Raw genomic sequence first — 18,240 nt, 5'->3', positions numbered from 1 at the left:
ACTAAGCGGATTTTCACTGCGATGCGATGAAAAGTACCGAGCGAACAACTCGGAATGAGGGCCACAGTACGCACTAGGACGGGCGCCCAGCATCCTCTACGGACTAAGAGAAAAGGATTTACCGGTAGGTATTAAAATCCTATTTTCTCATACATCCTAGAGGATGCTGGGGACTCCATAAGGACCATGGGGTTTATACCAAAGCTCCCGACCGGGCGGGAGAGTGCGGACGACACTGCAGCACGATTGAGCAAACAAAAGGTCCCCATCAGCCAGGGAATCAAACTGGTAGAGCATAGCAAAAGTGTTTGAACCCGACTAAGTAGCCGCTCGGCAAAGTTGAACCGCCGAGACTCCTCGGGCATCCGCCCAAGAAGAGCCTATCTTCCTAGAAGAATGGGTCTCCACCGACTTCGGTAACGGCAATCCAGCCGTAGAACGAGCACGCCGAATCGTATCACAGATCCAGCGTGTAACAGACTGCATAGACGCAGGCGCTCCAATCATGCTGGGAGCATACCGGACAAACAGAGTCTCTGTTTCCCCAATCGGAGCCAAATTGGCGACCTAAATATTCAAAGCCCTGACCACATCGAGAGACTTTGAATCAGCTAATGCCCAAGAAACCACCGGCATCAAAATAGGCTGATTTCTGCGAAACCCAGAAACCACTTTTGGCAGAACTTTTATCCGAGTTCTCAATTCCTCTCTATCCACATGGAAGATCAAACAGGGCACTTGTGAGACAAAGCCGTTACTACCGACACCCGCCTTGTGGACGCCAAAGCCAATAGCATGACCACTTTTCAAGAGAGAAATTTAAACACAACCTTTCACAAAGATTCCAAACAGTGTGACACAAGCAAACGCAACACCACGTCAATGCCCCATGGTGCCAACGAGGGCACAAATGGAGGTTGGATGTGCAGTACTCCTTTCACAAAGGTCCGAACTTCCGGGAACGGTTGCCAATTCTTTCTTGAAAGAAAATTTATAAGGCCAAAACCGCGCTTAAATGGAGCCTAACTTTAGGCCTGCACCCACACCTGCTTGCAAAGAATGGAGAAAAACGACCCAGCTGAAAGTCTTCCGTAGTAGCCTTCTTGGATTCACACCAAGACACATATTTTCTCCAAACACGGTGGTAAGGCTTTGCCGTTACTTCTTTTCTAGCCTGAAGAAGTGTGGAAATGACTTCACTGGGAATACTCCTTCTGGCTAGGATATGGCCTTCCACCGCCACGCCGTCAAACGTAGCCGTGGTAAGGCTTGATACACGCCCTGATCTTGCTGTAACAGTTCCCCATGTAGAAGAAGGGGCCATGGATCTTCTATGAGTAAATCTTGAAGAACTGGATACCAAGCTCTCCTTGGTTAGACCGGAACAATGAGGATCGCCTGAACCTTTGTTCTTCTTACGTTTATCACCTTCCGAATAGTGAAAACGGAGGGGACACAGAAACTGACTGAAAACACCCAAGGTGTCCTGAGGACGTCCCCTGCCATAGCTTGAGTGTCCCCTGACCCGGAACAATATCCCTGAGATCTCTCGTTGAGGTGAAACGGCGACATGTCCACTTGAAGCACTCCTCAAAGACTTGTCACTTCAGTGAAAACTTCTCGATGACCACTGTATTTCTCCCGGATGGAGATCGCGTCTGCAGAGGAATCTATTTCTCCGTCATTCACATCCGGAACGAAGACTGCTCATATATTATGTTTACCAGTCTTGCCACCCAGCGGAAAATGTTTTCGGCTTCTGCCATTGTCGCTTTGCTCCTTGTTCCGCCCTAGCGGCCTACTTACACCACTGCTGCCAAGTCGTCCGACAGAATTAACACGGGCAGCTCATGATGCATATGTTCGTTGAAAATAGCTCTTAAGTCAAGAAAGCTTATTGCAGGCAAGCTTCCCAGCTTGACCTTTTCCTCTGGAAATACTTCCCTTGCAAGGACTGCTCCCCAGTCTCGGAGATCTGCATGCATGGACACCAGGATCTCATCCTGGATTCCGAGCCTCCGTCCCTCTAGGAGGAAAGAACTGAGCAGACACCACAGGAGCGATATCCTGGCCATCAGGATTATATTCCGGCGCATGCGCAGGTGAGACCCGGACCACATTTCCAACTGGCCCCGTGAAAACCACTCTGGCATTTGACCTGCTCACCGAAAATGCCTCTTAGGCCGCACCCATCTTCTTCATCCACGGAACATATTGATGGATTGTCACTGCAAATCTGATCCGACTCCGGATCCTCAAACCTCTGTCCACAGGAACACACAGAACTTCCACCTTTCCGTATCTACTCTGATACCCACCTCCGACGTCTGCGTCGTTGGGAACAACAGCCTTCCCCTGTGTTGAAGAACAGTCAGAGGGAAAACAGCAATTTGCACCACTTGTGTCTTGACCTCGCCTTAATCAGGAAAGTGTCCCAGTACAGAATAACAATGGCTCTTACAATTGAAAGAATACCATCCTACTGCCATCACTCTGGTGAAATAGGAAAGACAATCCTGGATATCAACCCAGGTAAGCTGTACGCGGAGAAAAACACATTTAACCCCTTTTCTACCCTTACGTGCTGGAGTTCCCATCGTAAGTAGAAATCCTTTTTTTTTAGGGACAGCAGGACAAAGTCCTTAACCTGACGCAACTCTAGTATGGCGTCGCGCACTACCTCCCCTTCCAGAGGGGAATCAGAGGATCTATTCAAAAAATCAGTGAAGGGAATCATCTGGAAACTCCAGCATGTCCCCTTTTGGATTCCATTATTAACTCACAGGTCCAAGGCCATTCTCGGACTGACTGAAGAGTAGTAGATGAGTTCCCACCGAAGTGGGCTCCAGCCAGATAGACCCAGCGACTTGCGGTGGATGTGGTAAAACAGAAAACGACATCCTGTTCTGCGAACCTAACAGGCTGCAGAACTCTTACCTTTTCACCTTCCACAATCTGCACTGAAAGGGCAAAAAGAACAGTATCAAACGGTTAAAATGACTGCATCCCACAACAGAATGCGTCACCAACCGTTGTGAGGGAATCTAACTCACGAAGTTAGACCCACCAGTGGTATCCACCGAGAGTGACTGAACTGAGGCCTCCCCGCCCAGCAGTACACCGCCCCAGGGAAACACTCCAGTATCTCTCGGAGTCCGCCTCAGCATTTCTTGCCATATTATAGAGAAGACTCAACATAAGAAACCTCCCCACTCTCTTTAGGGTAATACTATTGGATGCTTTTCCGAATATAAACACTCCCCCATGTGCATGTAATGCAAATAACGCCAAAGCATATAAATAAAATTTCACTTAGCTTCCTGTGTACGATCCTTTGTGACAGGGCCCTGTGTCGACCAGGAGTTGACTTTCACCGTATTCTATACGCAGCGGGAAAAGAATAAACATTCGGACTCCTTGAGAGGATCTGCTCTTCACGGCCGACCTAGAGCTTTATCAACAGAGCGACCAGCACATGAGAGAATACTTTTACCTCAGCAGTCATTATAATCATAATGTAATACACAAATACACACATATCCCATATGTATATATATATATATATATATATATATATATAACATACATATAAGTGGATTGTCCCGAACCGTAGGGTCCCTAGTGACATTAATGTGTTCTGAATGTGTATGACCATGTACTGAAAGCCCCAGTTGTGGATCAAACAGGAAACCTTATGGTCGACAGAAAACCTAGTATTTGTCGACAAACCGGGAGTAGTAACCAGGCAAAATAACCATCTGGCAAACCCTGAGAGGTCCGAGGGGAGTATACCTATATAATCTTTATAACACTCCCCCACACCTACTACCATATCTGTGCTCGAGCTACAGGCCCAAGGAACCGTACCATACATATACATACAAATATATATATATACAGGCATAAGGCAGTTACAGCATGTTAAGTTACTCTCAGTAATAACAGTTGGTGCCGACAGGGTCACCCGCATACCACTGTGTCTCCCCTACAATGTTCACTTTTGACAAGCAAACAACTACCGACCTGCTGACACTGCATCAACTGCATCAAGGACCAACAGGCGTCGGTGATGCCGACAGTGATCCCCCTGTTTGTGACAGAGCACTCATACCTGTCGACATATGTCGACTAAAAAGCTATAGAGGGTATTCTGACCAGGGAAACACAGGGATATATGCACAACACACCGTATTAGAAGCCCATTTAACTAACTTATTGTTATATTGTCTATATACACTAAACACTGTGCCCCCCCCCCATGTTTGTTTTCACTGCTATGGCGGGGACATGGAGGAAAATGGCGCTGAAAGTGTTGTGAGGGCTAAGCCCCGCCCCTTCTCGCCGCGCTTCAGCCCACTAGAAATAATAGGATTTTGGTACCTACCGGTAAATCCTTTTCTCTTAGTCCGTAGAGGATGCTGGGGACTCCAAAAGGACCATGGGGTATAGACAGATCCGCAGGAGCCTGGGCACACTATGCAGACTTAAACTGGGTGTGAACTGGCTCCTCCCTCTATGCCCCTCCTCCAGACCTCGGTTAGAAAACTGTGCCCAGGAGAGATGGACATTTCGAGGAAAGAATTTATTGTTATAAACACGGTGAGTGTCCTACCAGCTCACACCTCAAACACACCGTAGAACGTGGCATTCAGTAGAATACCAGCCCACAGCATGAACAAAACACAGCCATATGCTGAGAGAATATGCAACACAAACCGTGTGTCCACATAAGCAAAATAAGACCCCGCATGCCATGGCATGAAAAAAAACGGTAGCAACCGCCTGACAGAGAAGACACACCACCAGGGTGTAACCAAAAACACTAACTGCAGACAGCGTATGCACTGGGACGGGCGCCCAGCATCCTCTACGGACTAAGAGAAAAGGATTTACCGGTAGGTACCAAAATCCTATTTTCTCATACGTCCTAGAGGATGCTGGGGACTCCAAAAGGACCATGGGGTTTATACCAAAGCTCCAAAACGGGCGGGAGAGTGCGGACGACTCTGCAGCACCGAATGAGCAAACAAAAAGGTCCCCAACAAACTCGTAGAGCATAGCAAAAGCGTTTGATCCCGACCAATAATCCGCTCGGCAAAGTTGAACTGCCTAGACTCCTCGGGCATCCGCCCAAGAAGAGCCCATCTTTCCAGTAGAATGGGCTTCCACCGACTTCGGTCACGGCAATCTAAGCATCGAACAACATGCCAAATCGTATCACAGATTCAGCGTGTAACAGACAGCATACTGAAGTCGCCCCAAGCATGTTGGGAGCATACCGGAGAAACAGAGCCTCTATTTCTACCAACTGAGCCAAATTGGCAGCCTAAATATTCAAATCCCCGGTAACACCGAAAGACTATGAATCAGCTAATGCCGAAGGAACCACCGGCATCAAAAAAAGACTGTTTTCTGCGAAACCCAGAAAACACTCTTTGGTAGAAATACAATCCGAGTTCACAAGTCCTCTCTGTCTACCTGGAAGATCAAACAAGGCTCTTGTGAGACAAACCCACCACGTCCGACACCCACCTTACGGACGCCAAAGCCAATAGCATGACCACTTTCCAAGAGAGAATTTTTTTTTTTTTTTTTTTTAGAAAATAATAAGGCCATACTGCCCCGAAATGGAGCCTAACTGTAGGCCTGCATCCACAATGGCTTGTAAGTATGGATAAGAACGACCTAGCAGAAAGTCTTCCGTAAAAACCATCCTGGATTCACACCAAGACACAGAAATACGCCAACCACGGCGGAAAGGCTTTGCCGTTACTTCTGTCCTAGCCTGAAACATTGAGGAAACGGCTTCACTGAGAACATCCTTCCGGCTTAGAATATGGCATTCAACCGCCACGCCGTCAGACGCAGTCGCGGTAAGTCTTGATACACGCCCTGATCTAGTTGTAACAGTTCCTCACGTAAAGGAAGAGGGCAGGAAACTCCCATGAGCAAATCATGAAAAAACTGGATAGCAAAACCTCCTTGGCTAAATCAGATCCGAGAGGATCGCCTGAACCTATGTTCTTCTTACGTTTATCACCTTCCGAAAAAATGAAATAGGAGAGGCCACATAGACCGACTAAAAACACCCACGGTGTCACGAGGGTGTCCCTTGCCTGAGGCCTCTCGTTGAAGCGAGACACCAACATGACCAATTGCGACCCTCCACAAAAGTTATCACGTCTGTGAAAACTTCTCGACGATGACTGAATTTTCCCCCGGATGTAGATCGCGTCAACAGAGAAAATCTGTTTCTCCTTCGTCAACCACCGGAACGAATACTACCAGACTTTTTGCCCCACGGCAAAACTGTGCATCTTCTGCCATTGGCGCTTTTCTCCTTGTTCCGTCATAGCGGCTTACTCACGCCATTGCTGATAAGTGGTCTGGCAGAACTAACATGGGCCAAACACGAAGAATACGTTCTTCGAAAATATCTTTTAAATCAAGAAAGCTTATTGCAGACAAGCTTTCCAACTTAACCTTAACCTCTGGAAATACGTCCCTTGCAAGGCCTGCTCCCCAGCCTCGGAGATTGTTATGCACGGATACCAGGATCTAACCTTGGATCCCGAACCTTCATCCCTCTAGAAGGAGAGAACCGAGCAGACACAACAGGAGTGATGTCCTGGCCTTTAGGATTATATTCCGGTGCATATGCAGGTGAAACGCGGACCACAATTTCAAGTGGCCCCTTGAAAGCCACTCTGGCAGTAGACGTGCTCACCAAAACAGGCCTCGTAGGCCGCACCCATCTGTTTTAGTAACAGAACATATTGATGAAGTGTCCCAGCAAAGCTGATCCAACTATGTATCCTCAGACCTCTTTCCACAGGAAAAAAACCCCGAACATTAACCGGGCAGTATCTACTCTGAAACCCACCTCCGACAACTGTGTCGGTGGGAACAACAGCCAATCCCTGTGTCGAAGAACAGTCAGAGAGAAACAACGATTTGCATCTTTATACAGGGACAACCGGACAATGTCCTGAACCTGATGCACCTCTGTATGACGTAGCGTACTACCTCCCCAACCAGAGGGGAACGGCAAGATCCATTAGAAAAAACAGTAAGGGGAACAACCGTAACTCAGAATGCTCCCCCTTTTGATTCTATAAATAACTCACAAGTCTTAGTCCATTCCTGGACTAACTGAAATTTTTAGACTAGCGCTCACCGGATTGGGAACTAGCCAGATAGACTCAGCGACAAGTGGTGGATGTGTTGGAAACAGAAAACGACATCCACTTCTGCGAACCTACCAAGGCTGCAGAACTCTTACCTTCCAACCTTCCACTGTCTGCACAGAAAGGAAAAAAGCACGGTATCGAACCAGTTAAAACGAATGCATCCCACAAAAGAATGCGTCACCAACCGTTGTGAAGGAGGCTAACTCCCGAAGGTAGACTTACCAGGTGTATCCACCGAGAGTTACTGAACAGAGGGCTCACCAAACAGCTGTATACCTCCCCCGAGTATCTCTCGGAGACAACCTCAGCATTTTCCCAGCTACACCTCCTGCTGTCCCGCGGCAGCCTGCTGCAATGTTATAAGTAGAAACAACATAAGCAAGTTTACCCACTCTGGGTAGGGTAATTCTATCGGATGCCTACCCGAATACAACCCTCCCTCATGTGCATGCAATGCAAATAAGGCCAAAGTATAGAAATAAAATATCACTTAGCTTCCTGTGTATGATCCTTTGCGACTGGCTCTGCGTCGACCAGGAGTTGACTGTCGTAATGTTCTCTCCGCGTCGGGAAGAGAATAATAATCGGACTCCTTGATAGGATCGAAAACCAACTCGTCACGGCCAATCTAGAGCTTAATCAACAGAGCGATCAGCACATGAGAAGAATACCATTATCTTAGCATTCATGGATATACTTAATGTAATACACAATAAAACACAGATATCCTAACCATGCATATATAAGTATATATCTACATATATATACATATAGATATAACCTATACGCAAGTGGATTGTCCCGACCCGTCAGGTCCCAGCAATGTGTTGTGAATGTGTATGACCATGTACTGACGTGCCCCCGATGTGGATCTACCAGGAACGTTATGGTCGACAGAAACTGAGTAAATGTCGACAGCAAGGAGTAGTAAGCGGTAAAAAAATAATAATAATCTTAGAACCCCGAGGGGTCTGAGGGAAGTATACATATACAATTTCAATAACACTCCCCCCACATATACCTATAAATATATACATATATATGATAAACAAGGGATGAGGGATGTATAGCGACCACTGGTGATAAATCAATGTAACAAATATTAAATAATAAATAACAATTTATTAGTAATAAAAACAATATATTAGCAGTAAAACATATAACGTAAAAATGGGACAACAATACAAAACACAGCTGGACTAAAGTACTTAAAATGTATAAAAACTACAATAGAATCAATAAAAAGGTAATTCCTTATCTGGAAATGAGGTAGGTACAGGTCTCCCAACGTGTTTCGTCAAATAGACTTCATCATTTATTATTTATTATTTGTTACATTGATTTAACACCAGTGGTCGCTATACATCCCTCATCCCTTGTTTATCATTACTATTTACTTCAGGGAAGGTACCACCCCTGCTTTTTATTGAGGGACAAAGCTGACGCCCCGTGAATACCATAGGGGAGTGTTTAAAAATTACTTATGTTCAAAAGCAACTTATCATCACTACATACGTAGCATATCTGAAACGTGTTCCCATCACATGTGGCGCATTAATAATCTGTTTATAGACATATACATATATATATATATACCAATACAGGTACAAGGCAATAACCGCCTGCTAATTTTTCTACCCCGGAAATACCGTTGATGCCGACAGGGCATCCACCAACAACTGTGTCTCCCCTAGCGCGTTGACTTGTTTTCAAGCACACAAAACCAACCTGCTAATACTTAATTTTTTTGAATCAAGTACCGCCAAACGTCGGCGAAGCCGACAGTTATCCCCACAGCAGCTTGTGACAAAGCCCTAACACCTGTCGAAATATGTCGACTAACCGAAAGTGGGTAAAACACAGGGAAACAGTGAGTTTATATATCACAACAAGGATTATGCGTCCATTATTAAACATAATGCTATAGGACACCCATATAGCATTAAACACTCTGTGCCCCCCCCTCCTTCTTACAATACAGTAAATCCTGGTGGGGACCTGAGGAAAATGGCGCTAACTCCTCTGTGAGGGCTAAGCTCCACCCCTCCCGGCGCGCTTAAGCCCGCTCAATTAAATATAAATATATAACCCCCTAAAACTAGCTGGGGACCCTATATACAGGGGGTAACCCCCTGTATAACTTACTTTTTGTCCCAACGCATCCCAGGGCGCCCCTCCTGCGCCCTGCACCCACGGAAGCCGTTGGTGTGTGGGAGCTATGGACCGCAGCGTGCACGCTGCGGTCTCCCGGCGGGGAAAAGACACCCGGTGTCCGGGTATGTTCCCCCGCCCGGGATCCTTTTATCAATGCCGGACAGAGCGCTACCCCCCAGCGCCCTGCACCCTGGAGGCCGACGGGGAGCGGGAACAGAGAGCGCAGCGCTACCGCTGCCTCCCCCTCCCGTTCGCGGCGCACTGGCGGGGCGGGCGCCGAAGCATGTCCCCCCCCGTCAGTGATTACATTTTTTAAATGTTACCCAGGGCGCTCCCCCCCAGCGCCCTGCACCCTGCAGGCCCGGTGGAGTGCGGGAGCCGGGAGCGCAGCGCTACCGCTGCTGCTCCCTCCCGTTCACGGCGCACTGGCGGGGTGGGCACCGAAGTATGTCCCCCCGCCAGTGATATTACTGATTTTATTATATGCTGCCCAGGGCGCTCCCCCCCCAGCGCCCTGCACCCTGCAGGTGCTGGAAAGCGCGGGAGCCGGGAGCGCAGCGCTACCGCTGTCTCTCCCCCCTGCGACACGCTGGCGGGGTGAACATACGCTGTGCACAGGCACCGTAATATGTCCCCCGCCAGCCTTATAGACCGTCAGCAACATGCCCCCAGGGCGCTCCCCCCCAGCGCCCTGCACCCTGCCAGAGACGTTGGTGTGTGGGAGCATGCAGCGCAGCCCTACTGCTGCTGTTACCTCCGTTACTGAAGTCTTCTGCCGTCACTGAAGTCTTCTTTTCTTCCAATACTCACCCGGCTTCTTTCTTCTGGCTTTTGTGAGGAGATTGACGGCGTGGCTCCGGGAACAAACAGTTTTTTTATGCCAGCGGGGCCCCTATACAGTGTCTACACACTGTATATTACGTAGCCACCCTTAAAAAAGGTATACATTGCTGCCCAGGGCGCCCCCCCCCCCCCGCGCCCTTGTAAGCCGTCGGCGCGGGAGCAATGGCGCGCAGCGCGCTGCTTTATGCTGGCGGGGGTATGGGACACGGTGCCATGGCACCGAAAATGCTTTTTATGCCAGCTGTTTTAGAAGATCAGTAACTTGCTGCCCAGGGCGCTCCCCCCCAGCACCCTGCACCCTGTGAGTGCCGTTGGTGTGTGGGAGCATGGAGCACAGCGCGACCGCTGCGCTGTACCTCCGTTACCGAAGTCTTCTGCCGTCCTGAAGTCTTCTGATCTTCTCATACTCACCCGACTTCTTTCTTCTGGCTTCTGTGAAGGGGGTGACGGCGTGGCTCCGGGAACAAGCAGCTAGGCAAACCAAGTGATCGAACCCTCTGGAGCTAATGGTGTCCAGTAGCCTAAGAAGCAGAGCCCTTTAACTAAGAAGAAGTAGGTCTGACTTCTCTCCCCTCACTCCCACGATGCAGGGAGCCTGTAGCCAGCAGGTCTCCCTGAAAATAAAAAACCTAACAATAAAGTCTTTAGAGAAACTCTGTAGAGCTCCCCTAGTGTGTGTCCAGTCACTCCTGGGCACAGAGTCTAACTGAGGTCTGGAGGAGGGGCATAGAGGGAGGAGCCAGTTCACACCCATTCAAAGTCTTACAGTGTGCCCATGTCTCCTGCGGATCCCGTCTATACCCCATGGTCCTTACGGAGTCCCCAGCATCCTCTAGGACGTATGAGAAATATATATATATATATATATATATTTTTTTTTTTTTCTTTTTTCTTTTTAAATAGAGTATTTTATAGAAAAACATTCGCAATATAATTCACTTTTGAAGTATGACTGCACATCATGTAAAATGTGCTTTCAATAAAAACATAAATAGTGACATACACTGTAATGTAGCATTCCTTATCCTGACCGAGCTGGCTGAATCTCACGGGAGTTTTCCAGGAAAACACTGTAACGTGGCATTTCATATGCAGATACAGCTGCAGTCACAAATAGAATATAGGCATGCCGCATATCATTTATATCTGCAAAGTCTACCTTTGCGTCTAATTGCATAGCAATGTGAATAAAGGCCAATATAGACGGGCCGATGCAGGAAAAGATGTGTGCTGAGCGACCCGCTCAGCACACATCTCTCCCGCAGCTCAGCACAGCGCGATCTGTGCTGAGCGTGCGGGGGGAGACGGGGGGCCGCTCACTTCACCCAGCGGGTGAAGTCGGCGACCAGCTAGATTGGCCTGCATGCAGGCCAATCTAGCAGCAGCGATAGCGATGTGCGGGGCCGCGCATCGCTATCGCTGAGCGGGCAACACACGGAGCGATCATGCTGATAATCTAAGCAATCTAGTCAGATTGCTTAGAATATCGCTCCGTGAGTACCCCCCTTAAGAGTACCCCCCTTAAGATGCATTTTCAGGGGAAAATGCGTGAAAAGATGCCCAGCGCTAGTAAACACGCTCACAACTACGTGCGACTATAAGGGCTGTTTAATGTGACTGCAGCAATGATGACGGAGGAGACAATTTTACATGAACACCTAAATGAAGGCCTTAGATTTACTTTACACTGGGCCAACATGAATTTCTAATAGCGTTCCATTAAGTAATATATTTGTACAGAGCTATATAAAAGTGGTGATGTTAGCTGTAACTTGTATACTTTCTTTTGTTTATTAGTTTTTTTTATTAAACTGTAAATCTTTCAGTTTTTCATAAAAGAGTAATAAGACTCAATGGATCTTTTAGTTCACAAATATATCAATACAGGGAATATTAGAATGTTGTAATATTCATGCAGAGAATAAGTCTATTACATACCCCTTGTTCATCTAGCTTCAGCAACTGCTCCTGGACTTTGGGTGAGCTTATCGCTTGCCGAAGACACTGAACGTTAAGGTCTGGTATCACATATTCAAGGATTTCTTTGTGAGGAAGGCCACGTGCTGAACCGTGTCTTGCTGTTGATGGTACAGCGTCTTCTAAAACTGCCCCTCTTAGCGTTGTTAGCTGCAAAAATGTTAACAGATTGTAACAAAAATGCATGTACTGTCAAAACAACATACATGATTTGTTCAACACAATATACTGTCATTTTTTTAAGCTGGGACAAAGCCAATACATATTTCTGATATGGCTTACATATCTACTGTATATATCTGCTGTATATTAGCAAATGTTATGGCAGGTGGAAAGTTTCACATACTTTTCTAATATGAACTCTTCAAAAATAGTTACAGGTTAAGTCTCCCATATACAGAATTCTGAAATATGGCATTTTTGGAGCTCGATTGAGATAGTGACAAATTTTCTTTCTGATGGTCCAAAGTACACAAACTGTGTTTAATGCACAACAGTATTAAAAATATTGTATACAATTATCTTCAGGATGTGTGTATTAGGCAGTGGTTCCCAAACTTTTTTGAATCATGGCGCCCTAAAGCATCAGAATATTTTTCACGGCACCCCTAGGCCAAAAGTTAACTTTTTTTTTTTTATATTAGATCTTATTATTAATAAGTCAATTAGTGTTCAGATTCAAGGTACAACGGGTATGAGAAACATATAAACATATAAAGTACATAGCTTTTACAGAAATACAATGCACCTTGTCTTGCCAAACAGACCAAAAGTTTCTTAATTTAATATTTCTTTCTGAATTTCTCAATAAGTAAACTGCGTTTTTATATCATCCTTATGTTCAGTTGTGTTGTGAGGGACAGGATTTACTTCTGCTTGTCCATATATTTTATGATTGACAGCCACCAGCACTGGTTTTGCCTATTACAGTGACCACAACTAATTTGAATTGGTCCTGGACCACCAATCTAAGGCACCCCTGCAAGTTCAGTGAGGCACCCCAGGGTGCCACGGCACACAGTTTAAGAACTGGTATAAGGCATATACTGTATGAAACATAAATTAATTTCACAAGCTTTGTTTCATGCACAAAATTATTAAAAATATTAGCCGGGATGTAATGAAGTCCGAGTTCAGCGGCTGTGGGGGATGCCGGCCGAACTTGGACGTTTTTTGAAAGGGGCATCCCACACGCCCGCTGAACTCGGACTTCATTACATTCCCACCACTTGTATAAAATTACCTTCAGGCTATGTGTATATGGAATATATGAAACAATGCATTCTGTGTTTAGACATTGGTCTCATTCCCAAAATTTCTCATTATGGTATGCAAATATTCCAAAATACGGAAAAATCTGATATCCAAAATACATTTTGGATATGAGAGACTCAACCTGTATTTCAAAATATGATACATATGTGCTAATTGTGTATTTCTTGCAGAGTTTTAATGGACACGTTTGGCCTGTAACAATAAATCATTTAGCTGCACTTGCAAGAGCAGGACTTTCTCCCCTTGTGTGCCTTTCCTTCTCTTACTTACACTATCTTATACTCAGATGGGTCCACAGTTATCTTGGCTAGTTTGCTGCGCCTAGACACAACATGGTTTATTAACATAAACCCTTCATCTATTATCTATTCCCAGCTGCAATACAATACAGAGAACAATACAGCAGGGGATTAAGTCATTACAGCAGGGGATTTAGTCCGACTGCCCAGTCTCAGTTAATCCTATTAAAGGTAAAGATAAACATAAACATGGACCCATCTGTATATACTCCCTCTGATGGCAAACTTACCCCATGTTTCCGTACTTGACCTAATGGGGGGAATTCAAATGTTTGCAAAGTCAGTTGGGTGTCTGTTTTTTCCTGTCTATTAGATAGCAAAAAAACAGACACCCAACTGACTTTTCAAACAATTGAATATCCCCCTTGTCTTGAACTGTAAGCATACCTCCCAACTTATTAGACAGTGAGCGGGAAACCTTAGCGCGCCTGTCTGAAAAGAGGGTGTGGCCTACGGTAAAGGGGGAGTGGTTCACGGGAAGGTCCGCGATTGCAAGCCACGCCCCCATTCTCGCCACTGAGGGGACATGCCCAGTGCTCTGTGGGCATGCGCACAGCGTCTATTCTCCGCTGCTCTGCTAAGGGGGGAAGGAAGGGGCAGTTGGGAGGCTTCTGTCACTGCTAAGCAGAGCAGCAGTGACAGGAGCCTCCCAACTGCCTCCCCCCCCACTCCTTACTGCGGGACACTGCGGCCCGCGGGTGGGATAGTCCCAAAACAACGGGACAGTTGGGAGGTATGCTGTAAGTGCTGTTTTGCTTATTTGTTTATGTACTCTGTAATGGGCGCTGCGGATCCCTTATGGCACCATATAAATGAAGGATAATAATAATAATAATAATAAATCTGAGGTTTCCTAGTTATGCTGGTCACATACTCAATGATATGGAATGTTATACTGGACAATCGAACTGATACCACTACTAGCAAGCAGGGGCGTAGCGAGGGTGGAGTGAGTGGAGCTTGAGCTCTAGGCGGCGCTAGGGACAGGCGTCGGCTCTCTGTAACAGAGCTGGGAGCCAGGACTCAGGGTAGGAGGAGATGACTGGAAGAGAGGGAAGGGGTGGACACTGACAGTCAAGTGCAGTGCAGTGTGGTGTGTTGTTAGGGAAGAGGGGAGGTTTGGAGGCTTGTCAGAAGAACCTTCCTGGCTGTCAGGAACTGTATCTGCATTCAGTGATATGGAACATGCAGGCAGTGTGGTGGCCACCCCTTTCCTTTTCTCTTTCCTTTCCTACTACCTACGGAGGCCCAGACTGTCAATCACATAAAAGCTCCACCCCTCCATGCTAGAACGAGGAGCTGCTGCCCTCTTCTTGTTGAGAATTGTGTGTTTATGTGTATGTGTTTCCTGTGTATACCGTGTGTTTATGTCTGTGTATACTGTGTGTTTATGTGTATATGTGTGTATATGTCTGTGTGTATATGTATGTATGTATGTGTGTACATGTATGTGTGTGTGTGTGTGTGTGTGTAAATAAGATAATTCTATTTCTCGTAGTCCGTAGTGGATGCTGGGAACTCCGTAAGGGCCATGGGGAATAGCGGCTCCGCAGGAGACTGGGCACAAAAGTAAAGCTTTAGGACTACCTGGTGTGCACTGGCTCCTCCCCCTATGACCCTCCTCCAAGCCTCAGTTAGGATACTGTGCCCGGACGAGCGTACACAATAAGGAAGGATTTTGAATCCCGGGTAAGACTCATACAAGCCACACCAATCACACCGTACAACCTGTGATCTGAACCCAGTTAACAGCATGATAACAGAGGAGCCTCTGAAAAGATGGCTCACAACAATAATAACCCGATTTTTGTAACAATAACTATGTACAAGTATTGCAGACAATCCGCACTTGGGATGGGCGCCCAGCATCCACTACGGACTACGAGAAATAGAATTATCGGTAAGTAAATTCTTATTTTCTCTGACGTCCTAGTGGATGCTGGGAACTCCGTAAGGACCATGGGGATTATACCAAAGCTCCCAAACGGGCGGGAGAGTGCGGATGACTCTGCAGCACCGAATGAGAGAACTCCAGGTCCTCCTCAGCCAGGGCATCAAATTTGTAGAATTTAGCAAACGTGTTTGCCCCTGACCAAGTAGCTGCTCGGCAAAGTTGTAACGCCGAGACCCCTCGGGCAGCCGCCCAAGATGAGCCCACCTTCCTTGTGGAATGGGCTTTTACAGATTTTGGCTGTGGCAAGCCTGCCACAGAATGTGCAAGCTGAATTGTACTACAAATCCAACGAGCAATAGTCTGCTTAGAAGCAGGAGCACCCAGCTTGTTGGGTGCATACAGGATAAACAGCGAGTCAGATTTCCTGACTCCAGCCGTCCTGGAACATATATTTTCAAGCCCCCTGACTACGTCCAACAACTTGGAGTCCTCCAAGTCACTAGTAGCCGCAGGTACCACAATAGGTTGGTTCAGATGAAACACTGAAACCACCTTAGGGAGAAAATGAGGACGAGTCCTCAATTCCGCCCTGTCTGAATGGAAGATCAGATAAGGGCTTTTACAGGATAAAGCCCGCCAATTCTGACACGTGCCTGGCCGAGGCCAGGGCCAACAACATGACCACTTTCCATGTGAGATATTTTAACTCCACAGATTCAAGTGGTTCAAACCAATGTGACTTTAGGAACCCCAAAACTACATTGAGATCCCAAGGTGCCACTGGAGGCACAAAAGGAGGCTGTATATGCAGTACCCCTTTTACAGACGTCTGAACTTCAGGTAGTGAAGCTAGTTCTTTCTGGAAGAAAATTGACAGGGCCGAAATTTGAACCTTAATGGACCCCAATTTTAGGCCCATAGACACTCCTGTTTACAGGAAATGCAGGAATCGACCTAGTTGAAATTCCTCCATCGGGGCCTTACTGGCCTTGCACCACGCAACATATTTTCGCCAAATGCGGTGATAATGCTTTGCGGTTACATCCTTCCTGGCTTGACCAGGGTAGGGATGACTTCATCCGGAATGCCTTTTTCCTTCAGGATCCGGCGCTCAACCGCCCTGCCGTCAAACGCAGCCGCGGTAAGTCTTGGAATAGACAGGGTCCTTGCTGGAGCAGGTCCCTTCTTAGAGGTAGAGGCCACGGGTCCTCCGTGAGCATCTCTTGAAGTTCCGGGTACCAAGTCCTTCTTGGCCAATCCGGAGCCACGAGTATAGTTCTTACTCTTTTGGTATGAGAGGAAGAGGAGGGAACACATACACTGACTGGTACACCCACGGTGTTACCAGAGCGTCAACAGCTATTGCCTGAGGGTCCCTTGACCTGGCGCAATACCTGTCCAATTTTTTGTTTAGGCGGGACGCCATCATGTCCACCTTTGGTTTTTCCCAATGGTTTACAATCATGTGGAAGAATTTTGGGTGAAGTCCCCACTCTCCCGGGTGGAGGTCGTGCCTGCTGAGGAAGTCTGCTTCCCAGTTGTCCACTCCCGGAATGAACACTGCTGACAGTGCTATCACATGATTTTCCGCCCAGCGAAAAATCCTTGCAGCTTCTGCCATTGCCCTACTGCTTCTTGTGCCGCCCTGTCTGTTTACGTGGGCGACTGCCGTGATGTTGTCCGACTGGATCAGCACCGGCTGACCTTGAAGCAGAGGTCTTGCTTGGCTTAGGGCATTGTAAATGGCCCTTAGCTCCAAAATATTTATGTGAAGTGATGTCTCCAGGCTTGACCACAAGCCCTGGAAATTTCTTCCCTGTGTGACTGCTCCCCAGCCTCGCAGGCTGGCATCCGTGGTCACCAGGACCCAGTCCTGAATGCCGAATCTGCGGCCCTCTAGAAGATGAGCACTCTGCAACCCCCACAGGAGAGACACCCTTGTCTTTGGTGACAGGGTTATCCGCTGATGCATCTGAAGATGCGATCCGGACCATTTGTCCAGCAGGTCCCACTGGAAAGTTCTTGCGTGGAATCTGCTGAATGGAATTGCTTCGTAGGAAGCCACCATTTTTCCCAGGACCCTTGTGCACTGATGCACTGACACTTGGCCTGGTTTTAGGAGGTTTCTGACTAGTTCGGATAACTCCCTGGCTTTCTCCTCCGGGAGAAAACACCTTTTTCTGGACTGTGTCCAGGATCATCCCTAGGAATAGAAGGCGTGTCGTCGGGATCAGCTGCGATTTTGGAATATTGAGAATCCAACCGTGCTGCCGCAGCACTATCTGAGATAGTGCTACCCCGACTTCCAACTGTTCCCTGGATCTTGCCCTTATCAGAAGATCGTCCAAGTAAGGGATAACTAAAAACTCCTTTCTTTCGAAGGAGTATCATCATTTCGGCCATTACCTTGGTAAAGACCCGGGGTGCCGTGGACAATCCAAACGGCAGCGTCTGAAACTGATAGTGACAGTTCTGTACCACAAACCCGAGGTACCCTTGGAGAAGGGTAAATTGGGACATGTAGGTAAGCATCTTTGATGTCCAGAGAGACCATATAGTCCCCTTCTTCCAGGTTTGCAATCACTGCTCTGAGTGACTCCATCTTGAA

The 18,240-nt window shown here is 47.2% G+C and overlaps 1 protein-coding gene across 6 annotated transcripts in view; it reads right to left on the bottom strand.

The window, feature by feature from the left end:
• SIPA1L2 (signal induced proliferation associated 1 like 2) overlaps nucleotides 1–18,240 on the bottom strand; it is a 795,004-nt gene that overhangs the window by 342,242 nt on the left and 434,522 nt on the right. For all 6 annotated transcript variants that reach the window (XM_063917773.1, XM_063917774.1, XM_063917772.1 and 3 more), the window contains one exon: nucleotides 12,126–12,314. In XM_063917773.1, coding sequence (XP_063773843.1) covers nucleotides 12,126–12,314 — 189 coding nt within the window. The remainder of the gene's footprint in view (nucleotides 1–12,125; nucleotides 12,315–18,240) is intronic.

The sequence above is a fragment of the Pseudophryne corroboree genome, chromosome 4, assembly GCF_028390025.1.
Source record: "Pseudophryne corroboree isolate aPseCor3 chromosome 4, aPseCor3.hap2, whole genome shotgun sequence".
In the NCBI taxonomy this organism is placed as follows: domain Eukaryota; kingdom Metazoa; phylum Chordata; class Amphibia; order Anura; family Myobatrachidae; genus Pseudophryne; species Pseudophryne corroboree.
This window is presented reverse-complemented; position numbering and strand designations above follow the sequence as displayed.